Here is a 20,691-nt window from a genome sequence, read left to right on the forward strand (position 1 = left end):
ATCGTGACTAAAAGACAAGAAATGAGTAGTTCAGTGGGAAATATTTATGCTGCGGTAGCTGGGTATATTTTCATCTGGGAACTTAAAAGATGCCAAATTACTTACTCATCAGCTCTGTTATGCAACCTAATCTTCCAGTCCTCCACCCAAATTGCCCCCTCTCCCCCTCCCCCCCTGGCCTTCCACAGCACACAAGGAAGAGAACTGTGGTAGACCTGTAGTTCTCGAGTGAGGATCTCGCATTTAAATACTTCTGAGATTCATCAAAACAGTCCTTCAACCCCTTTTGGAAAAACCTGCTGTAAGATGAAGGTGTCACAGATTTCTTTTATGTATTGGTTTTTTTCACCATAAGTTCAGTAACAATTAGTTCTCATTTAAACTGCTGCGGGAATGCCTAAACTACCATCCCTTTTTTTAAGCATGCTTGTTAATATGGTTTATGGAAGTTACAAACTGCAGTATATAGGAAACCTGCAAACCACCACAACTGCCTTCATAAAATAGCTTTCTGCTGTCAGTCTAGAAAGTAAAACATACAGCCGTACCCTCATACAGGTATTGCAGGTGTGAGAGCAAACAGCAATCTTTGTGATATGAAAAGGGTCTTTGTCCCTCAAGAAGTCCTTAAAGGAAATAGATGGCATTTGAAAGACCAACCCAAATACATGGAATTTGCTTCTGTTAAAGCTAAAGAGAACACTGATTGTTTACCTCCCACAACTGCCCTCTCCTTGTCATACAGACTTCATGTTTCCTGCCTTTCTCTTTGGAAACAGGGAGAAGAAATTTCCCATTAATACTGCCTCTATGCCAGGAATACTTGATATCTGTTCTGTCAGGTGGTCCATCTGCTAAGCATTTAGTCAAACTCGGGGTTGTTGCTCCTGACATGTATTTAGCTTTAGTGTTTGACTCAGGCTTGGTCAAAAAAGCGTGTATTTCTGTGTATGATTGTTGCTCTAATAAGATACTACCAATAACTTTACAAATCTCATGTAGAGTACCGTGACTACAATAACACTATTTCTGTAAGAACAGCATAACTCCAAGTGAAAAAGATCCTCATTTTGGTTGACTTCAGTTTTGTGCATTGATACAGCTTTGTGTATTTGTTGTGTGTGGGTTTGAGGTTTTTTGCATTTTTAAGGTCTTTATGTCCATATAAATAGGAAGCCATTTTATTCTGGAACCTTAATTTTTTTTTCCCTTAATCTTCAGAAGACTTCTGAGCCCCTTGCAGATTTCTTCTTTTCTCTCCAGAAAATAGCAGTTTTCCTATTAAATATTACTTCATTAGAAAAGGTATGAGTTCAGAACTTTGTGAGCATGTTCATTTGTGTAAGGCAACTCTGAAAAACTAAGCCCAAGATACTGCTTTTCAAGCTTTAACCTTCATGTTTTTGTAAGCCTTAAATACAGAATGCACAAGAGGACAATTGCTATTAGAAAAATATTCTGTATTTTTTTCCCATAGTAGGAAAAATAAAGGAGTAAATACGGTAAATGGATATCCCATGAAAGTCTCCTGTATTACACAGCCTACCTTTTTGTTAAATACAAACAGAGGCAGTTGTACTGGCTCTATAGGCTGCTATCTCAGTGTACCAGAGGAATGTATGTGATGGGATTTGGTGGTGTTTGGGGGAGAGGCCACGTAAAAGCCTCAGGTTCAGTATTCTCTAATCTTGCAGCAGATAGAATCATAGAAACATCTAGGTTGTAAGGGACCTTTAAGGTCGAGTCCAACCATCAACGTAACACTGCCAAAACCACCACTAAACTGTGTCCCTTAAGCACCAATTCTACCCATCTTTTAAATACCTCCAGAGACGATAATTGCACTGCTTCCCTGGGCAGCCCGTTCCAATGCTTGATAACCCTGTTGGTGAAGAAATTTTTCCTAATATCCGATGTAAATCTCCCCTGGAGTAACTTGAGGCCATTTCCTCTTGTCCTATCACTTGTTACTTGGGAGAAGAGACTGACCCCCACATGGCTACAACCTCCTTTCAGGTAGTTGTAAAGAGCGATAAGGTCTCCCCTCAGCCTCCTTTTCCCCAGACTAAAACTGTGTTTGATGCTGTTTCTACAGTGTTGAAAATTTAATTGTCTACTCAAAAATGTGTGTAGGGACGTATTTTAGAAGAACAGTATTTAGTGCCGCATTGCCATTCTGTTGCTTTTTTTTTTTTGTTCCCTGAGAAGTTCATTGACACCAATTGTATGCGTTCAGCTCATCAGAAAGAAACTTTTTTTTTTTGCTTATGCATCAGCTGGTGCTTGTAATGATTGCATGGAAGTTATGGTTCTGAAATCAGTTGGCACCCTGCAATTAATTAAAGCAATACTGAATTTTTGCAGGCTCTCTTAAAAAAGGTTGTTTCATGCAAGAGCAGCTTTCTGTTGGCTTAGTGTATCTGTGGTGTTCTGGCTGCCTGCAAGGCAGAGGTTTTGATGAATTACTGGAAGTATTGTTTAAATTGCAGGTACCTGCCTAAGAAGGTGGAGTACAGCATGTGTCACCTGTCTTCAGGACTGCTTGTAATGAGCTGAAATTGGGGACGAGAGTGACAGCATCAAGTAGGACTGACACTGCTATAGAAAAAGCTGGAATATAGCAAAAGCTTGGACACTAGCAAAGTCAATGTTGTGAATTGAGGGAACATCTGCCATAGCCCACTAGAATTTATAATTTAAGGATAGTTTTAATGGAGTGAGAGGCAATAGGCAAGCACATCTTTCAGCATCTCTGAATGCTTGAGCTGCTGTCTTCTCTACCTGGTTTCAATCAGTCTTGGACAGTTAAATTGGTGAGCAGAGAAGATTAAGATTATGCTCTATTTTTGAAGTATATTGCACAGTTCTGCATATTTCCTTTTGTTGCTCTGTATGCCAGCTGTCTGAAGCATTTTCATGCATTTTTTGCTCCTGCCCTGCCTTTGCTCTAGTCCTGCCTGTTCCTTGCCTCATACTGCCTTACAGTGCTGTCCCTAGGGTTCCCTATGTTTCGACTTCTGACTGCAGTCTCATCTTGTCCACTTACTTGGTATGTTTCTCAGCTTCTCTTCTCAGACCTTTGGCCCTGCTCCTGACTATTTCTTGCACAGATCAACTTGGTACAGCCTTTGAATTTTCGTATTCCTGTCAGTTTACTGAACATGAAAATCTGTGCTGAGAGTAAAGGTCTGTGTAGCCTTGTGCTCTGTTTTAAAAAGTGGTTATGAAAAAGGTATATGAGGAAAGGCAAGTACGGAGCTAACCTTCCCTTGGTATGTACCTTCAGCTTCTTACTTGTCACTGAGAGTTTCAATTCCACTTAAATTCTTGGACTTAGCCACTAAGGTCCTGGTAGTTGGTGTCTTACAGAATCTTAAGTTGCTGTTTAATGTTAAAACAAGAATTCTGTCAGCTTTTTAGTGTGATCCCTAAGGAAGTAAGACTTAATATGATCACCTTGTCTCTTAGGCTAAGATTTGATGCGATGGGTTGAAATAGTGATGGCTTCACACATATTTGAAAGAAAGCTGATGGTTTAAAAGATACTAAGTTCTGCAAGCTGCATGAAAATAGTGTCTGAACAACAAGGAAAAAAAAAATGAACTTACCTTACAGCCTATGTAAGGTTTTGTATCATGTCGTTTAACAGGCAGGACAAATCCATAGGAAACCAAGCTTTCAGTTGTTTCTGTTCTTTTTCAGTATACCATAATAGTTCTTATTTGCACGTGGGTGTGTTGCTGTTTGTGGTGTTGTCTATTTGTAAGATAACTTGCAGTGTGTTATTTTGGAGCTTGGTAACATTGCAAGAGCTTGCTTTTGGGAAGGCTGTAACAGTAGAGCTCCCTGGTTAACACTGCTTGCCTCTCCAGTTTTCAGATATAGATTATGTTAGTGGTTAGAGACTCAAAATTGCTAAGTTGTCTATATTCTAATGTTTCTATCATACTGCCCTAAGTAAAATCTATCTGCTTGCTTAATTTCATGTCGTGCAAAGAAGACCCAGCTTGCAGCGTATCCTCAGATAAGAGCCTTGGAGGTCTGGAATTATCTTGTTCATTTTTTGGCCTGAAGTAACACAAATTCCATCATTTGGGCATAATACAAAGGAAACTTCAGGGTGAATGATGAGGGTGTTCGAGTCTTTTCTTGCTTTCTTTTACTTGATAATGTTGTTTTTGCTACAGAATGGTGATTTGCAGCAGTACGGGAAACACAGGACTAGCATCACTGAGAAAATGAACAGTTATGAAATCAAGTATGGTTTCCTTTGCATTTTTTTATCACTTGGTCTGTTTTCTTTGTGTTTTTTTTCCTATTTTTTGTTTATGGTTGTTTTGTGGTTTGTTTTGGGGTTTTTTTTGGTTTTTTTACCCTCCCACAGCAGTAAACGCAACTGGCCCATGATGATCTTTGCTCCCCTAGCAGGCATTGTTCTATGGATATTGTCTAAGAGCAAGCATGTAGGAAAAAGTGCAAGAGTATAGTAGCTTTTCTCTGATATACTGTCTCCTGAGCTTTGGCAACTTGTGGGATAAAAGCAATATTTCAGACACTGGCTGAATATTTGGGAACTTGCTGTAAGGTGTGGCGGATTAGTTTCACAGAACCATAGAAGGATTTTGGTGAGTTGCTGGCTAAACTGCCAGTGGGGTAACACCAGATCCAGCAGCTTTTGCCAAGTACAGGACTGTAATTCCTTACGCTGTTGGTTTTTGGGTTGTTTTTTTTTTTGCTTCATACTTTAAGCACTGGCTGATCCATTAATGCAGCAAGTCTATCCTTAACAAAAGAAAATTATACAACTAGTGTCAGCGAACTCATCTCGTGGTGGTTGGGAATGTGAAAACTGTATTTTATATTTGTATTTTAGGCAGATAGAATAGCTAATGATGACTCTTGAACCTTCAAATAAGATTACAAGATACAAAAATTGTAAAAAGGTATTTGAAGACAAAGTATGAAGTAGTATATTTGAAGATGCTTCTCTTTTAGTGCTTTTTGATGCTGCGGAAGAGTTAAATGTGCTACTTATTATTTTATAAGTGGGCATTGGTGTCCTCGTGACAGACATGCATGGAGAGGATATTGTGGATTGATTTCTCATTCTTGCTTATGCTCGTTTTGTGTTTGGCTTATGTATAAAAGGTTTCCCACTGAGCCAGGAAGGGGATGCCTGAGATCTGATTCATCTAGTATGAGGAACAGGCAAACAGGTGACAGCTCAGAAAATAAGCATGTTTTTTCTTTTGATGATGCCAGTTCCCCAGAAAAGATAACATAATCCATGTATGGAATATCTTTGGTGTACCTTCAGTGAAGCTGAGGTGTCACAGAAGACAAAAGCTCTAAAGAAGTGGCAGTTTGACCTTCAGGATGTCTTTTGGAAGCATTTGCATAGGGAAGTTCCTGCTACTTTGATGGGTTGGGGATGGCTATAGATTTTGTGATTTTTGTGGTAGGAGGAAACAGCCTATAGTCAGCCACAGCTGCTTTGTTGCAGAAAACTATGCATAATACGTACAATCATGGTTTAAATTATCTGTGATATATGTGTATTGGTCTATTAAAAATTGAACACGTACAAGGTGCCAAAATTGTGCAAATGGTTTTCCTCACAGGAATTCATGAAAATATTTCAATGAAACTGCAATAGTTCAGCTGAGTACTTAAGTTTGCAGAGTCATATAGTAAAGTGGTTATGTACTTGTACCAAAATTTTTGTCCAGAGGACTACTGGGCAAAAAGTGTTTTTCAAAAAAGGGGAAATAAAGACTGGTTTGTTTTTGTTTTTCTTTCCTCTTCAGCTCTAATCAAATACATCCGACCAGTATTTGTATCTCGGTCAGACCAGGATTCTCGCAGGAAAACTGTCGAAGAGATAAAGAGGCGTGCTCAGTCTGATGGTAAATGGCCACAGGTACTGTATACTACTCCTGTGTGACAGGTGGTATTTGGCATTTCCAGGCTTTGCAGTTTACTTCTTTCCTTGTGGGATGCTTTAGATAGTTTGTGGGGGGTGAAATCCCCGCTCTTTCTAGAAGATACAAGGTAGGATTATTACCTGTACAAAACACTAGCTTTTCGTTGCATTGTGTTTCAAGGGGAGACTGGGTAAGTACATGGGAGGGCAGCTCTATTCAGTGATACTAAATGGACAGAACACAGCAGGTTTAGAAAGTCCTCTAAGAAGAAAATAATCAGGTGCTCTGCAGAATATCTGGGGGAGTATTGTGTGTTCTCACCCTTCTCAGGATTTTGGCATACTGTCATTGTTGAAGATGCAGTACTGGCCAAGACAGCCTAAGCAATTCAGATGTTCCAGTAACTGGAGTACACCTCTACTGGACTACGTGATGAAAACATTGCTAGAATAAGTGGCTTGGGGTTTTTTTCCCTGCATCTGAAACGTGACTATAGCATGCCTTGGAAGAGCGTACTAGGAAGGAAGGGATAACTCCCTAAGGTCTCAATTTTCTAGAAGCATGTGATTATTTTGAAAATGTGAAGTATTCTTCTTGTGAATTTTTTAGATTAAGATCCGATATGTCCTTCGTGACAGTGTTACTTCTACGGTGGTTACATCCACATACTGGACTACAGAAACATTATAAACAGTTATAAATAGTGTGAAAGAAAGGTGATATATAGCTTTCACATCATGACTTTCATCAGTAGATTTCAAAGCACTTTACAAAGTAAATATTCTTACTTACAGATAAAGAAATTGAGTTGCAGAGCTGAAATGATTTCCGGAATACCTAGCAAGCTAGTACCAGAGTGGGCAATAAAGCTAGTCAGTTCTAGTCCATTGCTTTGTCCCCTTATGATATATATTTGTTTCCTTTAAATGTCTTGTTTTGTAACTCAACAAAATTTCAGCAGTTCTTGGCTTTTTTGCTGTCTAAAACATTATATTTAATTTATTTTTTTTTACAATCAAACTTCATCCTCTGAATACTGTTCAACTTGAGCATTTTTGCCTTGTTAGAATTCTGTTTAGATATTTCCAGCCCCTACCATTCTGGCATCTGTGTGTATGCCAAGTAATAAATGCAAAAAGAAAATAAGTCTTCCCTTTCTTAACGTGCAAGCAGGTAGCTTGGGAACAGGGATTTTGTTTCAGTGCAAAACGGAATATGATATTTTTACCAGCACCTAAACCTTTTGTGAAAATTCTCTTGTACTCACAAGTGTTTCTGGTCACTGTCAATGTTCCAGTCGAAAAGAATTATTATGAGAGGTCAAGAAAAAGGCAGATTCACAGATAAAGAAAAATATTTTTGTTAAAATATTAAGACAGAACTTTACTTGAGTTGAGCACTATTATTTTTTTTTTACTCTAACTGAACTGTTTTTCCCTGAAAACCTTTTTGCTGTAATCAGTTAATGTTAGCGTTGAAAAGATGTGTTTATAAATAAATCCACATTGAAATAGTTCTTAAAAGTCAACTTTTTTTTTACTTCAAGATAATGATATTCCCAGAGGGCACTTGCACAAACCGATCCTGTCTAATTACATTCAAGCCTGGTAGGTATGATGCGCATTTCTCTGTTCTCTACAGAATGTTCTTGTATCTTCATTTTCTGAAGTACCACTTGCATTGTAATTTGTTTGCTGTTGCAGAAGTGAATTAAAGATCTTGCAGTAGGGTGGAATTGGAATAGAAATTTTCTGATGCTACAAAAGGATTGTGGTTCCACTGTTGAGCAAAACATTTTAGATAATTCAGATTTTTTTTCTTGGCTTCTGAGATGCACGTGAACTGGAGGACTAATGTTTCTTACTGGGTTTCTGTTTGTGGTTGTCTCTTTTTCTTGCCCCCTCCATTTCCTATTTTGGGTTTGTCATGCAGCATTTAGATACACTATAAACCTTAATGTATCAGCGTGTATCTATTTCAGGCTGCTGCAGCAGTTGTTGCTGTGTTGTGTGTGGTTGATTCCAGCTCTTTTGTTGAGTTGCATTCTGGTGAAGATGGCACAAGAATCTTGCCAGTATAGCACTGTTACAGAGGCTGTTGTTTTTTACAATGTATTTTTATTTAACATCTACATTCTAAGCTCTTTGCAGTTAGTATCACCCTTTTAGCCTATCAAATTAGCAGAGGGTATAGCACTGAACATTGTTGTAGCTGTAAACTGCAGTTATGATAGGGAGAAATGCCAATACTGCAGTGAACCACCATTGTTTAATGTAAACTTGCCTTTATGACGTAGGTAGGGAGATGGTGAATGAGGAGGCTTCAGTGAGCGAGGCAGTTGTGAATGTCATTTTTGACTCTTCCAAGGTTTCTGCCTGTTCTGGTCTTACTGTATGTCTTATATTTTGTGTTGCTTACAACTTACATACTGCTATTAGAATATTCTACAATGAGTCAGCATTGTGATTCCTTGCACTGATTCATTTGGCTGAAGGAATCTCAGTATTGTCTCCTGAACAAACATTCAAAAAGCTTTTCTTCCTCCCCTCTCAGCTCTTACCTTTATAGATGAATGTGTGGTGGTTAGGAGAACATCCGCTTCTTTCACTCTTTACTCTCCCTCTCCTTCTCTCTCCACCTGAATCCTGGCCATGCTTTGAAAACCAGTCTGAATCCTTCATTAAATCCCTGATTTCCTGCCTTCCCTCTGTGCCATAGACATTCCAGGCACCATATACTTTCTGCCTCAAATCCCCACTCTGTCTGCCTCTCCTCTGGTCTAGTACATGCTGCTGTCTGCCTCTTGACTGTCTCACTTTCCTTCTGGAACCTGCTTCTGTATCCATCTAGCCTCCCAGAAATCCTGTACCTTAAAATTCCTCACTTACATCGAATTACTTTCGGTTTCTATTCAAGTAACTGCTTTCAGGATGCCTTTCCTCATTCTGTTCACGTGGTCTATGCTCCTTGCTCTTACTACATAGTTCTTTGGTTTTGTGTTTGTGCAAGCTAGTCATACAGGGGAAGCTAGTCTAGTTTTGTTTAAATGGTGGTGGTGTCATCTGCCACTCAGATTTTGTCATCTTCAGATTCTTCCAAAAGTTGCTTAGGCTGTTGTTCTTGGAGACTGAATAGAAGATACCACTGGGCGAGGAACAAAATCTCTGCAGGCTCCCATTCAGACAACCGTCATTTAAAGATGTTTGTACTCCATTAACAGTTACTTCTGTTACATCTGGGCAGTTCTGTAAAGCAAATGTAATGCTAAGAATACAGTATACTTCCGTCGTTCAGTTCATAGTTTTAATCAAAATATTAGGCATAAATTAGTGAATTGCTATAACATAGTTTCAGTGAGGCTATCTTTATGAATTATTTTCATGAGAAGATGTTTAGAGAAATCTTGAGCAAGATAGTTGTCATGCTAGAAACCAAGAAAATGCTTAGCAAAAGACACTTGGAGATCTTGTGCTACTTAGTTATCAGAACTGTAATTTTCACAGGAAATGAAGTGATACTTCTGTATGATAGCTCTAGTTCAATGCTTTCTAACTATTAGATGTCCCAAAGCTACAGAATAGAAGTTGTACGAATTCTGTTATTTCAGAGATGATGAATTTCCTATGTATCAATGTTGCTCAGGTAAATTTAGAAAGTTTCTTTTGCATAAGAAAACTTAGGTTTTTCACCAAAAAGTACTGTTGACCACAGGGTATATTGACTTAACTGTCTTGCACACCCTCATGTTTTTTCAATCATTTATCAAGCTAATTTGGTACTGGGCTTTGACTTAAATACATGACAGTTTACGTAAGTGGTACAGGATAGTTTAGAGAATGTAAGCATGTGTTCCTAACTATCTGTCTGCTGAAAAGTTGGGTATACATTTCATTCTCCAGTGCTTGCTTTTTAGATTACTTTTGAGGCTACCTTCGGATCTTATTTTTTCACTATCAACTAATTCCTATGTATATCAGCCCATTAATTGTATAATTGTATAACTCTTTTTCTTCACTGAAATAAATTTCTTCTGTACCAAAATGCACTATAAAGTAATTATGTCATATGTGCCTTCTAGGAGCGTTTATTCCCGGAGTTCCTGTACAGCCAGTGGTTTTACGTTATCCAAACAAACTGGTAAGTTCAACTTGCAGTGGAAATATGGAGCACTTCTGTAGTCTTTTAGGCTAGATAATTAGGTTTAGAAATTTGGAAAGCATTAATAAATGCTTATTGGCTAAGCCAATGTAAGCCTATATTCCTTAAGCTTCTAGCAATATAAATAGTCTTAACTGAGACAGTTTAAATGTTTCTGCTTTTATTAGGCTACTCCTAAACGGTGCTCTGAAAGTTATTCAGGTTGTTGCAAGAGGTACTGTAGAAATGACAAATCATAGAATCACAGAATGGTTTGGGTTGGAAGGGACCTTAAAGGTCATCTAGTTCCAGCCCCCCTGCCATGGGCAGGGACACCTCCCACTAGACCACGTTGCTCAAAGCCCCATCCAGCCTGGCCTTGAACACCTCCAGGGGTGGGGCATCCACAACTTCCCTGGGCAACCTGTGCCAGTGTCTCACCACCCTCACAGTAAAGAATTTCTTCCTGATATCTAAATCTACCTTCTTTCAGTCAATTTCTGCCTAGGATCTGTGTTCCAGTGTGCTCCCTGTTACTGCAGTGTGTGCTGGAGCGTTTTCTTAGTATTAATTGCTCGAAGATGCTTCTGCACCTACTGCCTGTGTGGGTGTTAGTCACAAATTAACACAACTAGCTAGGTAATAATAGAATAATGTATTGAGAACTTTGGCGCCTTTATAAGGTGGCTTGTGGTCCATGTTTTACTTTCACTATGTGCTTGGCTAAGGAATGCTAGACACTAGCTAATTTGGAGTAATTCTTCAATATGAATCAGATTTGGGTAAAATGCAAATTAGTGTTTGTTTAAAATATCTTAATTAAACAATTTTTACAAATGCTTGTAAGGATATAGGCAAACAAATTAAGACAAAGCTCACTTCATCTACTTCAAGGTCAAGCCTACAGGAAAGCAGAGAAGAGGGATTTATTTTTTTATTATTATTATTCGGTTTACCCTGATGTAGGTACTTTCCTGTCATACTGCAGCCAGAATCCTGTCTGTCTGCATTCCTCAGTTAATTAGAAGATGTTTCCTCTTAAACTTCGCCAGCTTTTATACTTCCGGTTTCTTTTTGGCCCCTCTGAGGCTGTTCGCAGGTCCAGTCTGTCCCCTTCTAGAACAGAGGTTATTTAGGAGAGGGTGGAAGGACTGTCAGAAGTAAAATAAGGACTACCTTGCCTCTTTGCTGATGCATGCTACATCAGAAGATTTCATGTCGTCTCTTTGACTAGCCCGTTAACAACCCCTTGATCTAAGGAAGAATTTTGTTTCCTCTTGGTACCTGAGTGCTTATGTTTTATAAGTGTTTCCGTCCATTGTTCTTTCTGTCAACTTACAGGTTGGTATAAAACACGTTTGATTAAAAAAAAAAAAAAAAAAGAACCTACATAAAGTTAATATCCGTAGACCACCGTTTGCTCTTGACTGAGACAAGGTGTGATGGCAGTCAACTAGTTTGCAGTAACAAACCCAAAAATTATCTTTGCAGATGCTGTGACAAGTATAGCAGCCTGTTGTGCTCGCATAGTATTAAGTGCATTGTAGTGGGTTGCGTGGGTCTTTTCATTACATAATTGTTTTATTTGCAGGAAGAAAGATTCTTTTCTAAAAATATTTTTAAACTTCTATTGCGTTGCCAGCTTAAATTGCAAATATGCATGAGCCTTATGTCACGCGTAGTGTACCTTGTATCTTTTGGTTATTATTAAACTTATATAACAGTATAAAGCTGTCAAATGTTAACTTGCAAATATTTTCAAAAATCCATTATCTATTGCCTGTAGTACATAATATGCATTTTTTGTAAACTAATATTAGGTGTTCCTAATACTCTGTTAGTGTGAGCTGTTTACATTGAAGTAAATCAATATAAATTTTAATGAAAATTTTCGTAGTTTTTTTATATTAATGCAAAATATCATAGAAGAAACTGTAAACATTTATGTAGATATCCATCAGAGTTGGCCTGAATCTGTGTATGGAACTTTACTTTTTCCTACTACTTTTGATTGCTGTAAAACACTTAGTTTTCAGTGCCTTACCGAGTCATTTAACATCCTAAGGTCTACTTCCAGTAAGCATTGCAGGGGGGAGGGAATAATTGCTTTTATTATGTGCTTTTTAGATTAGCTTGGGGGCTGCAGAAGAGTTGCAGCAAACTTAGAATGAGGAGAGGAAGGAAGAGCATGGTACGGCATGTGAAGGTGAGGCTTATTTTGGTTAGAATGCAGTTAAGAGTTCAGTAGCAAGTAAGAACAACAGAGTAGGGAGACAACATTGTTTTTCATACATTAAGACAGCGTTTCTAGCAAACTTTAGGTGTCTCTGACTTCCTGTTTGTTGTCTTGTTTGACCGCTGCATATTGTAATTTTAGATTTAGAGAGGAATTTCTTACTAAGATCTTTGCTTAGTCAGTGAATTCCAGATACGCATTGTGTGCAGTCACCCCACTGCTTTTAGCTTGAACTGCCAGCTCTGATCTATCTTCAGAGCTCTGAGTTCCACGGTACAGGCGAGAATGGTCTTGGACTCTTACATGTTTATTTCCTCTAACTCTGTTCAAGATCTAGGGAAAGTACTGTTGTTCTGCAGTGGACTGAAATGTGTGGCAAAAGTGATGATGTAAATTCAGTTATTTTCTAGCAAATAAATCTAGTTCTGGCTGCCGTGAAGAACTCTTTCTAGTCAGAGTTGCCCCCTGAATATCTTTCTTCTTTGGGCTTGTGATTGTTTGCAGTAGATGATGTCTCTGGTTCTTTATCAATGTTTTTTAAGAGTAGCATGTTAATACGTTGCTTGTCTTGATGCATGAGCAGAACGAAATTGTAAGGCTTAAAATGTTGTTTAGACCTGAAATTCAAAAATTGCTTCTGTTTATCTAGTTTGCTAGTATTTTGCCTGTTGGATGCTTGACAGCTATTACCTATATTCTAATTAAAAGAAATGCTCTAATGTCTCTATCCATAGGTTCTACAGCAATCCTTCATGCAATTTGTTTTTACACTAATTTTTGTCGTGTATACAGCTTTTTCCTTCATTTGAATTTTCTGTCAGAGCGCTAGTAATTATGAAAGGCAATATACATGTTTAAATATCACAGGAGACATTTCGAATTTATTTTTATGTCCAAGTGTCTGCCGCAGGTAACTGTGCTATTCGATAAGAGGTTTGGCAGCATCTCTTGTGCAGTTTTGGTGTATCAGAGTTGACTGAGCATGTAAAAATACAGCCAATCTGCTGTTTGAAGTTTGGCATGATTCTCAATATCTTCTTGTGTCAAATAGAAATTATACGGAAGATATACTTCCGCACAATTCGAAGGATTCATTATCTAGATACAAAAGTTTCAAAGTGTCCTCAGAATGCCATCAAAGTGAATGCTCTCCATAAGCATAAGCTGGTAGCTGTGATAAATATAAAAGGTATCTAAACTAGGTACAGAAAATACCACTTCTCGTCTTCTGCTTGCTGTTTTTATCATAAAAATACTGGATATGCTGGCAGGAGTCTCCTACAAAATAGGTCTGCTTCTTGGAGAATCCTGTTTTCCAGTGAGTAGTGTTTACAGGTGTCATCCCTGCTGCATCCTGATGTTCTCGATGAGAAAAAACATGGATGTCTGCTGTGACGTTCACATTGCAAATTTCTTGTAGGATTGTTTGATAGATACGTGGCTTATTTGAGTTTGTCTGGCCAGCTAGCCAGCGCAATGGCTGGATGCTGAAATACCTATTCACTCTTCAGTGATCCGTTGCCCAGGCAAGGTACCTGTATACAGCTCACTTCTTTTCTTTGTCTCCTTCTGCACTGTTGCAATTTAGAGAGCTGAGTTGGGTATGTGTAGTGCTGTGGTGGTGTTCTATATAGCAGACGTAGTCTCTGATTAGAGAAATTATCAGCTATATACATTGCAACGGTCAGGGTTTGTAAATGAAAGTTCCTTCTGGAAAAAACAAGCCTCATAACGTGTTTAGTTGCAGTATTATTGGAGACGTCAAAATTGCCAGGAACAGTTTAACAGTAAAGCTATAGACATTAAAGTTCTCCAAGATCACTTACGTGGAGAAGTCTATTTTCATGCGTGTATGTTGATTGCTAGAGATAGAATCGTTCTTTTATTGTATTTTGTTTGATTTAAAGTAATTGTTGAAAGTCAAGATTTAAACTTTTAGTAGTCCTTCATGACGTATTGACCTTACTCTAAGCTGTTATCTATCACAGTAATCACATTTTTCACCTTTTATGAGTGTGTTGCCATCTTCCATTTTCAATTGTGACAGCCCTTTGCTCTAAATGGTAATTAAAACACGAGTTTGGCTTCATTTTTCAAGATCATGGCACATGTAATCACCTAAACTCTCTAAAATGGTTTCGAATGGTAGCATATAACTGAACTGGAACGTTTTCAGTAGGTTGATAGAAACATCTTTCTGATCTTTTAGAAACCTGAATTTACAGAGTCCTCTTGTCTTTCCATTAATGACATACATTTTTTTTTTTTTTTTCCCGGTTGGTCAGAACAGTAATTTGGAACTCATTTTCAGGTTTTTGGATTCTTAGTTCTACGCGTAAATGTCGTCTCCAAGTATTACAGTTTTTTCCTATGCTGTTTCTTAGTCCTACAGTTAAAAATGTGATGACCTTTACCGTCGTATTCCTTCTTGTCACCTATTATCTGCTTCTTTCTAGGTCTCTGTTCCCTTTTTGGTATTTGCATCTTGTTCACTTCTTTCACTGCTATTTGTCCTGTCTTAGTGTTTTACGCACTGTTCATCTCAGCCATCTAAAAGTGCTGCTGGTCTTGCCTGAGGGTAAATTGATGGGTTTAGATGTCTTGTATTGTACCTTTTGATTCTTGGATCAGGCAGGTGGATATATGCTGTCTTTGAGTAAAGGCAACTGGAAAAATACTCTTTTGAGGTAAGACATTAAGTCTTACTCATCCTACTGTTGAGGAGACTTCCTTTCAGTCATCTCTGCAGGTCCCAAACACTTCAGAAGTGTTATAGAGTGTTCATATCTGTTTCTGGGAGGTCCAAGTATAGTGTAGGGACAGTTGAGGGACACCCTGTCGAGCAGGATAGGTTAGGAAGATACACATGGACTATACGTATTGAGGAAGATCAGCTTACAGTAAATAACTTTCTTTTCCAAGGCTAACAGCATTTGAAGAATCCCTGGATCTTTAAACGTTTGATAAATATAGATATTCTGTGTTTAAAAACTGGGTTACTGGGTATTTCATAGCTACGTAAAAGGTAGACTGATTCCTACTGGGGCCAAGATCTTTTGCAAACAGAGCGCTGCAGTTTCCAAGAAAACCTTTTAGTCGCGTGTAATCAGTTATACTATCTATAATGAAGCAAAAGTTTAAAGTACAGAAATTAATTGCAACTGTCATGCTTCTTTTCTTAGGATACAATCACGTGGACGTGGCAAGGGCCAGGAGCGTAAGTGGTTTATGTTTTATTGCTTCTATCATGATTGCTTTCCTTCATTAGTTTTTGTTTATGTGTCTTATAGGCATATATATAGTCAAGTAGTAATTGCTGGTTATTGGATTATTCTTTGGGATTAATTTGTGTCTTTAATCTATTATTCCCTATTTACGATAATATTGAGTTTAAAGAATCCAGGTACCAATAGTGTAATTAGGCTGCTATGATTTTGGTGATTTGCAGAATGGATTTTACGTTTTTATTTCAAATTATTTTTTTTAGCCAAGCAGATGAAGTAAAATAACTTGCTTTTGCTCTACATATTCTATTGCCTGCAAGTCAGTTTGGCGTATTTCTGTACAAAATCTGTATGGCTATTGTTTGAAATTGGTCTAATCCCATGCAAAGAGTCAACCCACTCAAGGGAATTTGGAGATCTGTTTCCCTTATCTTGCCTGAATGTAACTTTGATTTTTTTTTTTTTAAACAAAATATAGTTCTAGAGGTTTCTTAGCAAACTTGTGTAGTGTAAAATACTAAATGAAGCAGTTCTTGCTTGTTTGAAAAAAATATCTTTTAAGCATTATTTTCAAGTTGGGGTTGGTATAGAAGTTCTGAAATGTTTAGATGAAGATCAAAACAAGAAATTTTGAACCCTAAGTAAAGGGGAGTTGGATTCAATGGATTCAATGCCTCCTCCTTGGGAATTATGGTTTTGAATGTCCCACCTGAGATCGTATGCTTTAGTAGTAACAAGGAAACCATTGGGATTAGCCAAGATTCAAATAATTCAGAATTTTGTGAATTAATTTTGCACCTTCGAATGAACTGGGAACGAGGTCTAATAAAGAACATGTCCAGATTTGGAGACTTGAGGAAATCATTGTTTGCTTTTAAAGGTTCAGCTTTCACTTAAATTGTCATGTTTGCAGTAGAGGCATCCACGATAATGTCTAGAGTAAGCAGGTACTGCAGCATTTACTGCATGCAGCGATTCCTCCTCTCTCCTTGTGAGTTCCTACCTCTTCCCTTGTGTTTGCACTGTAGTTCATCTAGCAAATTAATTCAGCCAGAGGGGAGAAAGGTGAGTAGCTTTCTTCCAGCTTAGTGCCCTACCTGGGGAATCAAGAGCACGTAGAAGAAGGAAGAAGAGGGAAGGAACTTGTAGGTGTGTTGCCTCAGATCACTTTAATGTGTAGAAAAGTCTTATTTGGAAGTGCTGACCTCTGCTAATAAAGTTAAATTAAATTAAAGCTGAATCAGAATCTGAGGCAGCATGTGATGTTATGCAAATTCACTGGGCCAGTTTAAATTACAGCTTTACTTAATTAGGATTAATTCTCCTGAGTGACCTAAAATGTATTTCGGATGTCTTAGCCGAAAATACTGTTGAGACTGATACAGCCTTCATTTTCTCAGCAAACGTCTCTCTTCTGTCATAGAGCTAGCCAAAACCTTTATCTGGAAATGTTGATTTATGCAGAAGTATTCTGTTTGTTAAAAGTTGTTGTAGTCTATAAAATGGATTGAAAACTTGTCACGTGGAAGCTATGCACTTTCTTCCACTTATGGAAAGTAGTATTTTTATTAGTTTACTAGTGTTACTCTAAATACTGGAGTATTCAGAGCAGATCAATTGACTCTACCTTGAAAACAAAGATTGACTGTAGCCTACAATTTAAACTTTCTCTACATGTGACTTGAGTTGGCTACAAGTTCTATCAGTTTTTTAAATTAATATTTATAACTTAAGGTTTAATCTTTGAGGATTACAAGAGAGTTGTCAGAGAAAAGTTTACTCGTAACTTATTGAGGTACTTTAATGCTCTTGGACAAGGACCTAGAAACCAGACTTTCATGTTTCCTGTCAGTGATGTAAGCTCCAAATAACAAATTCCACTGTTCTTGCTCCTTTTCTTTGCTTTAATGTGTTGGATGTTCAGTAGGACAGAAGGGGAAAAAAAAATATGAGTTGCAGCCCTGAATGAACGTATAGCAAAATGAGTAGGTTGTTGCTTCTAGGAACTGCAGTTTATCTGCCTAAGAGGATTTTATCCAGCCCTCCCCTCACAGTGACTGACTGCTGTAACCACCTAGATACTGTATAAAATGTGGCTACTGACGCTGCTCCCTAATTTAGGTTTACTAAATCCTTTCCTGGATTTGAATCTTACTGCTTTCTAAGGTCAAGTTTATTCCAGTATCTTGTGTCTTAGGCTACTAAAACACGTGTACTGCATTTCATTAACAGACTTCTGAAGTATAATGAACTTTGATTCCAAACCAAGGTAATGATAAGATCTTAGTGGCTATAATTAATCTTCACAACTATATGCTGAATACGGCATTTTCCTGAAAAAGACTTACTCTTTCTTTACACACTATCTTACTGTAGGTATTAGTACCTGTATATCATATTACTGCTTGTCTTCCTGCTTTTGGGTGTCTTTTTAAGATGCAACTTCAGTGTAAATTGCTTTTGTTCCACCTTACAGAATGTAATGTACAGAAGTATTCTTAAAGACCTTTTCTGTTAATTTTGTATCTGAATATGATCATACCTACAAATAGGAATGTTACTTGAAGACTTTGGAGCATAATGTACTACTGTTTCACTGCATGTAAACTTTTTTCCTCCATCCTTTTCCTTCCCCCCCCCCCCTTTTAGGTTAGAAATTCTGTGGCTTACTTTGTGTCAGCTTCACAATTCTGTGGAAATTGAGGTCAGTAAAAAAAAAAACAAAAAAACAGTGTATCTTGAGCAGTATCAGAATACATAATATTGTACTTAATTTTGCAGTAGGAGTTTGTATTCAAACTTTGTATGTTAACACAGTCTGTAAAAACAGGTTAAAATACCACTTATATTTTAGACAAATAGCTTCTGTATCTGAAAATGTAGCCTAAAAATGGAATAACAAAATATAGTTTTCCACTTGGCTTAAGTCTTTGCTTTCTTATTCATTTAAACTGAGTAGATAGATTTCTGACTCCATTTAAAGAGTCTTCTGTGAACAAATTTTGTTGTCTTTTAATTACCTGATTGCTATTTGATATATACCAGCTGTGTGTGTTACATATTCAAGTGTGCGAATGCTGGTATACAAACTAGGGACTGTCTTCTAGAGAAAAACTGTAGTAAGTAGTTTCTTAGAGGTCATATAGGTTATTTAATGTCTGGGTAAATTTTTGTATTAGGCTGCACTGTTCAGAATATGAAATTGGGAAGCACAAAGAAAATTTAAGTTTATGTATATTCTTAACTTTGTTTTGACGAAAACACTATGTGATCCTAAGGCTGAAGACTGTTATAGCGAAAATGCAAAACCAATACCTTTCCTTTTAAATTGCTGAACTTATGCATTTTACACAGAGTAATTACATTTTTGTGGAGAAGTATGGTGCTTTAAAGGTCTTATATGAGATATTTGACATGTTCTGCAGTTCTTTTGCTTACATTTTTTTAATAATGAAGCTACTTATCTCTTACTGATAGCAGGGTAAATTAGTCGGAAGAACTATTACATATTTACATCCACGTGTGTGGTACTGTTGTAGCATATAACATATGCTAATCACAGTATTTATCATTGCTATGCTCTGTGTTTACTTATTTATGCTATAAATTCTTCTCAAAAATAATAAATGCACAAAATACCAGCCAGTGAACAGTTGTATCTATTGTAGGAATTTGTGGTTTCTGTTATCAATTTAGTTGCATGCTTTCAGCTATTAATAGTATATTAAAAAAAAAAAATTAAAAATCTTATTTCTAAAACAGTGGCCTGGTTTTGGTAGAAGGGTCAGGGAGCTGACTGCCTGACACAGAGATAAGACAAACAAGTTGATTGGCAGGATTTTTATTCTATCTCAGGAACATAATTTTCTGCCTTAGGCAAGTAAAATGGGTTCTTTCACACAGAAGTGAATGCTGCTGAGTTTTCTTGATTTTTTTTTTTTTTTTTTTTTGAGGCAGCAGCTGCTAGCAGATGCTAAGTTTCTGTAGCACGTACAGAACTTGGGCAAGGACAAGTTATGATCTTTGGTCGTCTTTTTTTTTTTTTTTTAAAAAAAAAAAAAACCTAGTGACTTCTTGAAATACTCTTTACTAAATCAGGAGCTGGTAAAGGAGCAGAGCTGTTTGTGAGACCGCTACCTCATACTTGCATACTTGCAAGCATGATTGAGAGCTACTTCTTGAATCTGTTTTTGTAAGGAAGTGCTGCATATTTAGGAACGCAGAGGAAAAAGGAGTTGTTCTGTGTTCGAAGTCATGTTTTTCCTCTGGTCTCCAAGGTTTGTTGGCGTTTATTCCTGCTTTGTTCCATCAGAACAGAGATACTGGCAAATACCAGCCAGCCTTGATATCAGAATTACTGCTGAAGATCCAATTACTCAAGGAGATGTACAGAACAAAAATACAACTTCAGTATGTTTTTGATTAAATGATAGCTCGTGAGGTCTAACAGCCAGCAGTCAGGCTCAGAAGTTTGTTAGTCTGGGCTTCTCTGCGTATGTATGTTCTGGCGTACCATACATGTCATCCAGCACGTATATTGAGAAGCAAGCATCTATGTAGATTTTATTATCGGTTGCTATAAATATTGGCCACGCCATCCATCCTGTACTTGGAACTGACATGCAAGCAATCTTGTGAAGAAGAAAGGGTATGTGATCACCTGCACATGTAGCTTGTTTTGGCTCCTGTCAGCTTGTTTTGCTGGCCTGTCAGCTTCAGTGTTCATACATCCATCACAGTGTGCAGCAGCTGAGAGTTCCCTTAGTTTTGTTAATGGTGCTGAAATGATTGTGCTGTTTCTGTCCAGTTAGGCGCAAACATGTAGAACACCTCTGAAATCGCCTCATATTCAAATTTGTCCTGTGTTTGGATGAATGACTTGATAGCAATTTGCGAGTCAAAGAAAAAGAAATAGAATTGGGCTTGGAACTTGAAGGAACAATCTTTCCATCTCCGTTAGCTTCACAGTCTTTGTCCTTTTGTATATTACATCACATCAGGCTGGTGTACCTGCTTGTAAATCTAGAAGATAGGAGTTGTATGTTTTCAGTTGCAGTGGTGCCTATACAGAAAACTGTAGCAAAACCCAAAATAAATTAAAGATTTGTCCAACAGTGAATACTTCTAAGAAACAATTAGACAAACATCTAATGGCAGCATTTTGGGTACT

At 37.6% G+C, this 20,691-nt stretch overlaps 1 protein-coding gene across 1 annotated transcript in view; it reads left to right on the forward strand.

Moving 5' to 3' along the window:
• LPCAT1 (lysophosphatidylcholine acyltransferase 1) overlaps positions 1-20,691 on the forward strand; it is a 69,620-nt gene that overhangs the window by 11,853 nt on the left and 37,076 nt on the right. The window contains exons 4-8 of the mRNA XM_054191641.1: positions 5,808-5,920; positions 7,471-7,531; positions 10,003-10,061; positions 15,480-15,514; positions 18,171-18,225. Coding sequence (XP_054047616.1) covers positions 5,808-5,920; positions 7,471-7,531; positions 10,003-10,061; positions 15,480-15,514; positions 18,171-18,225 — 323 coding nt within the window. The remainder of the gene's footprint in view (positions 1-5,807; positions 5,921-7,470; positions 7,532-10,002; positions 10,062-15,479; positions 15,515-18,170; positions 18,226-20,691) is intronic.

Source organism: Rissa tridactyla, chromosome 2 (genome assembly GCF_028500815.1).
Source record: "Rissa tridactyla isolate bRisTri1 chromosome 2, bRisTri1.patW.cur.20221130, whole genome shotgun sequence".
Classification (NCBI taxonomy): Eukaryota; Metazoa; Chordata; class Aves; order Charadriiformes; family Laridae; genus Rissa; species Rissa tridactyla.